At 43.5% G+C, this 7,515-nt stretch overlaps 1 protein-coding gene across 1 annotated transcript in view; it reads left to right on the plus strand.

The window, feature by feature from the left end:
• Window positions 1–2,831, plus strand: part of tada1 (transcriptional adaptor 1) — a 54,926-nt gene extending 52,095 nt beyond the window's left edge. The window contains exon 8 of the mRNA XM_078218067.1: window positions 2,263–2,831. Within this exon, the coding sequence (XP_078074193.1) occupies window positions 2,263–2,412 (150 nt within the window). The 3' untranslated portion in view covers window positions 2,413–2,831. The remainder of the gene's footprint in view (window positions 1–2,262) is intronic.
• Window positions 2,832–7,515: the final 4,684 nt, after the last annotated feature.

Below are 7,515 nucleotides of genomic sequence, written 5' to 3' on the forward strand. Positions count from 1 at the left end.
CAGGATACTGTGAGGCCTGGATAGAGTGGACGTAGAGAGGATGTTTCCATTAGTAGGAAAAACTAGAACCAGAGGGCGCAACCTCAGGCTAAAGGGATGATCCTTTAAAACAGAGTTGAGGAGGAATTTCTTCAGCCAGAGTGTGGTGAATCTGTGGAACTCATTGCCACAGAAGGCTATGGAGGCTAGGTCATTGAGTGTCTTGAAAACAGAGATAGGTTCTTGATTAATAAGGGGATCGGGGTTATGGGGAAAAGACAGGAGAATGGGGATGAGAAAAATATCAACCATGATTGAATGGCAGAGCAGACCCGTTGGGCCTAGTGGCCTATTCTGCTCCTATGTCTTATGGTTTTGTGGTGAGGCTACACCTGGAGCATTGTGTGCAGTTTTGGTGTCCTTATTAGAGGAAGGATGTCCTTGCTATAGAGGGAGTGCAGCGAAGGATCAGCCAAGGCTGATTCCTGGGATGGCAGGTCTGTCATATGAGGAGAGATCAGTCAGTTAGGATTATATTCACTGCAGTTTAGGAGAGTGAGAGGGTATCTTATAGAAACTTATAAAATTCTAACAGGGTTAGACGGGGTAGATTCAGAAAGAATGTTCCCAATGGTGGGGGGAGGAGGGTCTAGAAGAAGGGCTCATAATTTGAGGATAAGGGGTAAACCTTTTAGAACTGATGTGAAGATGCTGGTGTTGGACTGTGGTGGACAAGGTGAGGGGTCACACGACACCAGGTTATAGTTGAACAAGTTTATTCAAAATCACAAGCTTTTGGACGGGGTGTAAGGGGGGGGGGGGCAGGAGGGAGGGGAAGTGTAGAGGGGAGACACAAACTATTTGCAGGAATTGTTTGTCTGGCCAAGTAGGAAATCAAATTTCACAAGTGCCAAAAAGTGGTTCCAAAGAATTGCATCATTAGTGACCCAACAATGCTCCCTCAACCACAAATTTTCTGAGAGAATTGTGCCCTGTATGGGAGAGTCAGACTGCCCATGGTTCAGGCATGTTACATAATTACATCAACTCTCAAAACTCTAATTGTACCAATATTCATTGTTTCCTACGGGCTAGTGATGTTTCAGAATTCCAGCAGCTTGCATGGCAGGAGACATTTTGCACAAGGTTATTTAGCTTATTCATTTCCTCCTAGGCGCACATGGGGTAGCTAAAAGGTTAATTCGCAGATCGTTTGCAAAAAGCTATTCGCATTTTTATTTCTATTCATCAACTACTTGTAAGGAAGAGTAGCTTGATTTCTGGATTATTGTCAGCCTCCAGTGTGGCCAATCTTCAAAACCTTTGTAAAAATAAATTTTAAAGGGTTTCAGATCCAGAAATCAATGATTTTGCGCAGGCAATTTCTGTTTTTGGTTCTGCCTTCTGAAAATTATATTTCAGAATCACTTACAAATGCTAATATGAAATTGAGTTTTGAATTAATTAATTGAGAAAGAGACTACTGATTGTATTCCAACCCCTTGAAATGAAGAAGGATGTTGTGCATTAATTGAACAGCATTGTAGACCCATCTGGAGCACTCTGTTCAATCATACACACCCCAACTTGGGAAATAACCATTTCAGATAAAGGTGATAGGAGTTTGGAGCTCTCTGCAAAAGGCTATGGATGCTGGCACAATTGGGGCTTTCAAGACTGATGTATTTTTGTTAGGCAAGTGCATTGAGGGATGTGGTTCAAAGACAGGTAAATGAAATCGAGGTACAGATAAGCCATCATCTAATTGAATGGCGGAACAGCCCATGGACTGAATGGCCTACTACCATTCCCAAGTCCCTATAATCGGTTTATTGCTACTTTTGGTATGATAAGTGTTTAAAATAATTGACTTAAGAATTTGTTTTTTTGTACCTGGCTGAGAAAGGCAAACCTAGATCAATGGTTGGACACTTCCAAATCCTAAATGGGGCAGCTGGATGTCACTTTCTTTGACTGTTGAGAGCAGTGCTCTATTGAGGAATGGATGTATGTATAAGTTTAACCTGCGATTACATTAAGAGTGAGTCTTGATCATTACAAACAAATGTTGCGACCTCTGGTTCCCTAATAGTTGAACATATCGTTGCATCTTGGTTTTTCAGCTTTTAACATTAATAAATTTTAAAGATTTTTGGAGCCCACCTTGGATCCAACTTGGAATTCAGCAGAGGTAGAAGTTATCAGGATTTGTTCTAAATTTGAAATAGTCTAATTTACCTGCCCCTACATTACTTTGCACTTACTGTTTGTTTTCCTTTGTAGGTACACAGGGAAGTGATACCAGCCCACACAGTCTATGCCTTGAATATAGAAAGGATATTGGCTAGGCTCTGGCATCCTAGCCATGAGGAGTTAGAGCAGGATAAAATTCATCGTCAGAGGCTGGCGGTCAAGGAAGGACTTGTCTGTTGACTGATTTTAGGCCAAATGTTAGAGCTCAGATCATGCTTTGTCTCCACTTCGAATGAATGCGATTCCACCTGAACCTCATTCTGTCTCCGCCATTACTGGGTAGAATCTGTTATAGTGATGAGAATCATTGGCAGTATGCCATGACAGGTGTAAATTGAAACAATGGAAGTTAGTATTTAACTTCAGTCTGGCAATTTTGATAAAATGTTCCTCATAAATCTCTTAGCAATGGGTTTGTATCTCATCCACTGAGATTTCCACATTGAGGTTGCCTCGTGTGATATTCATGTGCAAACATCTTGAAGTTCCACTATTGCAGTAGTTGTATTAACGTATTTAAAATAAAACTGATTAACTCATCTGGTAAAGTAGAGGATGAAATTTCAGGTAAAACTGGTTGAGCAAAGGTTTGTACATTGCATCCCACAGTATAATTTAAAGGCCTGGATGGTTTGCCTATTTTGTTAAATACCTGTCTACTGATGAGTCAAAAGTTAACTAACTTTGCTAGTTAGTTTCAGATCCCTCTTTGCCATTGCTAGTTCTTAAATATTTTAACTCAATATAAATTTCTTTATCAATGTGCAAAATGGTTACAGGTTTAAGATTACCAATGCAATGTAATAACACCGTGGAATCATTTTATTTTTGTACAATAAGAAATTGTGACAATTGGTAGAATGCAGGTATGTCTTTTTTGTATACCCAAGTGCTTTTTTTATATTTTGTGTATTTATAATTTTATTTTGTAGTTTATGTACAATACTGCAAGTATTGATTCATTAAAATGTAAATGTACAAAATACAAATAGGTGGTGGTAAAAAGTTTCTAAACATTAATCTCTGAATTTGGAATGCACAAAGTGTGATTTCTTACTAGTTTGCCTAAAAATCTCATCCAAGATCCATAGTGTTCAAAGCCTGTATCTTTCCACTGTATTTTGTTTTTGAATGCAATCTCTTATTTATACTTCAGTATGAAGATGTTGGTCATTAAATTAGTTTGTAGTTTATAATTTTTTTACAGATCCCCACACATAAGAACATAAGAAATAGGAGCAGGAGTAGGCCATCCAGCCCCTCGAGCCTGCCCCGCCATTCAATAAGATCATGGCTGATCTGAAGTGGATCCCTATAACCCCTAGCTCCCTTACCGATCAGGAATCCATCTATCCGTGATTTAAACATATTCAACGAGGTAGCCTCCACCACTTCAGTGGGCAGAGAATTCCAGAGATTCACCACCCTCTGAGAGAAGAAGTTCCTCCTCAACTCTGTCCTAAACTGACCCCCCTTTATTTTGAGGCTGTGCCCTCTAGTTCTAGTTTCCTTTCTAAGTGGAAAGAATCTCTCCACCTCTACCCTATCCAGCCCCTTCATTATCTTATAGGTCTCCATAAGATCCCCCCTCAGCCTTCTAAATTCCAACAAGTACAAACCCAATCTGCTCAGTCTCTCCTCATAATCAACACTCCTCATCTCTGGTATCAACCTGGTGAACCTTCTCTGCACTCCCTCCAAGGCCAATATATCCTTCCGCAAATAAGGGGACCAATACTGCACATAGTATTCCAGCTGCGGCCTCACCAATGCCCTGTACAGATGCAGCAAGACATCTCTGCTTTTATATTCTATCCCCCTTGCGATATAGGCCGATGTCCCATTTGCCTTCTTGATCACCTGTTGCACCTGCAGACTGGGTTTTTGCGTCTCATGCACAAGGACCCCCAGGTCCCTTTGCACAGTAGCATGTTGTAATTTTTTTCCATTTGGATAATAATCCAATTTGCTATTATTTCCTCCAAAGTGAATAACCTTGCATTTGTCAACGTTATACTCCATCTGCCAGATCCTCGCCCACTCACTCAGCCTGTCCAAATCTCTCTGCTGACCTTCTACGCCCTCCACACGATTCACTTTTCCACTTATCTTTGTGTCGTCTGCAAACTTTGTTACCCTACACTCAATCCCCTCCTCCAGATCGTCTATATAAATGGTAAACAGTTGAGGCCCCAGTACCGATCCCTGCGGCACGCCACTAGTTACCATTTGCCAACCAGAAAAGCACCCATTTATTCCGACTCTGCTTCCTGTCGGATAGCCAATCCACGCTAACACCCTACCCCCAACTCCGTGTGACCCAATCTTCTTCAGCAACCTATTGTGAGGCACCTTATCAAACGCCTTTTGGAAATCCAAAAACACCGCATCCACCGGTTCCCCTCCGTCAACCGCACTTGTCATATCTTCATAAAAATCCAACAAGTTCGTCAAGCACGACTTTCCCCTCATGAATCCATGCTGCGTCTACTTAATCGAACCATTCTTATCCAGGTGGCCTGCTATTTCTTCTTTAATGATGGATTCCAGCATTTTCCCAACTACAGACGTTAAACTAACCGGCCTGTAGTTACCCACCTTTTGTCTATTTCCTTTTTTAAATAGCGGCGTAACATTAGCCGTTTTCTAATCCGCCGGCACTACCCCAGAATCCAACGAATTTTGATAAATAACCACTAACGCATCCGCTATTACCTCTGACATTTCTTTCAGTACCCTGGGATGCATTCCATCCGGGCCCGGGGACTTGTCCACCTTCAGTCCTGTTAGTCTACCAAGCACTGCCTCCCTGGTAACATTAATTGTATTGAGTACCTCTCCTCCTACCAACCCTCTATCGTTAATATTCGGTATCTCTCCCACAAGTGAAAGCAGTGGGCTGGATTCGCTCAATCTCATTGGCACACCAATGTCAGGATCATTTCCGGGTCACGACCTCACTGGAGGTCAGAGTGCAATGCATTTAGCAGGTGGTGAACAATGAGTTAGTGGCTGCTGTGATATCTATCTAATTACAGATGGCGGGTAGGAGATAGAGGCAATGGTCCCCATTTAAAGAACACCCGTCTGGATTCAAAGTGCAAGCAGTCAATGAGAATCAGGGAAACAGTCTAACGGAGCAGTAACATGGCAGCTTGTCGTGGTCGGGTGGCCCCAAAGTTTACTGATGTCTCCCTGGAGGGGTGATGATAGAGGCGGTTCGAGCCAATAGGGAACATTTTGTTTCTGGACAGCAGCAGGAGGAGGCCTGCCTGGCAGACTCCGAAGAATGGAGATTGCCTGACCGGTCAGCAGCTGCAGTGTGGTTAGCAGGATGAGTCCAGTACAGAACGTGCTTCAATAACCTGAGGCCTGGTAAGGTGAGTATGAAGCAAAGCCTGGTTGTCAGACATCCGTATCCAACGGGCTTGTGCATGAGGTCTGAGAGAGTCATGTAGCCAAGTGACAGACGACTCACTGCATGCTGAGTGTTAAACCGCATAAGAAGTGGATTTGTTGTTGTTTCTGGAGAGTGGCTGCTATGTGTGATGTCAGTATACCTTTAAGAACTTGTTAAAAAATTCATGTTCACAGCCTTGGGTGATGTCATTGTTGGGAGGGGGAAAAAAAAACTCTGGGCAGGTCAGGTGACAGGGATTTGATTTTCAGTTTCAGTTTCAGTTTGGAGCTGCAGGTTTCAGTTCTTAGTTTTAGAAGGGTCCGCAAGCTAAAAAGAAGTGTTTTCCCTCTCTCCCTGTTGTTTTGAAAATTCCATTGGTTAGTTGAAAGCCAGATCTTGTTTTCCTGAGGAGTGAAAACTTGCTGTTGTTGGGGGCTGGAGTTTGGTGTTTTGGGAAGCTGTCTTGTCTTCAAACTTTTCTGAGTCTCAAGAGCATTTTACTGCAGAATTCAACTAATGGCCTCGATCCCAGTATCACGTGAGCATTAGTCTGTGCTGTGTTAAACCTGTGAAAAAGGTCTTTGTCTATGGAATTGGTTGATTGGAACATTGTAGAGATCTTTGTTGAGGGTTATACATTAGGATGATTGTTTCTTGTTTGTAATTGATAAAAGGTCTTGCTAATTTTCTTACTATACATGTTAACTATATTCTTAAATAAACTTTGATATAAAAAAACTCTTAAAGGTACACTAACATCACATAGAGAGTCATGTAGCCAAGTGTGCTCACAGAAGACTCGCTGCATGCTGAGTGTTAAATCCCATGAGAAGTGAGTTTGTTGTTGTTTCTGGGGAGGTGCTGCTACGTATAAACTGCAGTTTGATTTCGTGTTTCTGGATCAGGATCTCCCAGGATTTGTGGTCATCAAGGTCAGTGTGTCTCTGCGTGGGTCCGACCTGTGGGCTGCCTTTAGTTGACTCGAGTCAACAATGTTTGAGATCGTTATCCTTCATGGACCTCCTCCAGCTCCTCTCTGAGTGGCCATGTTGTGCAGAGCACAGTGGACCACAATGCAGCAAACCATCGAAGCGCCGTACTGCAGTGTGTCACTGACGGGTCAAAGAACCAGAACTGCATCTGCAGGAGGCTGATGGCCTGCTCAATGGGGGCCCTTGAGATGGTAACGATCATATCTCTCCGGTACCCCAGTTGTGGGGTTTATCACGGAGGGCAGCGGTCGTCTTTTCTCTGTACCGTGTAGCTGCTGACAACCAGGAGCCATCGATGGAGGACTGACCAACTGCAGCGCCCTGACCTGCCTCGGAATGAAAGAATCCTGAAAGCTGACAGGGAACCTTAAGAAGTGCTTACGATGGTCACGTACTGACTGAAAATTATTAATTGACCAGTCCTTCCAGCTGATGAATGCTCTGGCCTGAGATGTTAGAATTTTGATGGCCGTGTGTCTGAAGTCGATCATCCCCTGTACCTAAGGGAATCCTGCCACCGGGGTAAATCCCACGGCCCTCTGTGTCTGACTGGCTGCATCTGTGTTGAAGGCGAGAAAATGGGTCCATTGGCCGAGATATGCAGTTCTGAGCTGCTGATTGCGAGATGCCCAGCTGCCGATTCCTGAAAGGAGGTACATTCTAGAAAGTTCCAGGTCAGCGTCAGCTTAACAGCTATTGGCACAGGGCGCCCACTACACCTTGGGGGCATAAGGTCTTTCTCCAGGAGTGTGTGCAACTCATCCCTCATCTGCTTCGATTGGCAGAAATCGTCAGCCTCCAACATACTCAGGAAGCTAATCCCCTGGCAGAACACTGGATTCTGGCCCCTCGAACAGCACCTCCGAATCCAGGGACACCATGGCCGGAATT

The sequence above is a fragment of the Mustelus asterias genome, chromosome 8, assembly GCF_964213995.1.
Source record: "Mustelus asterias chromosome 8, sMusAst1.hap1.1, whole genome shotgun sequence".
Lineage (NCBI taxonomy): Eukaryota > Metazoa > Chordata > Chondrichthyes > Carcharhiniformes > Triakidae > Mustelus > Mustelus asterias.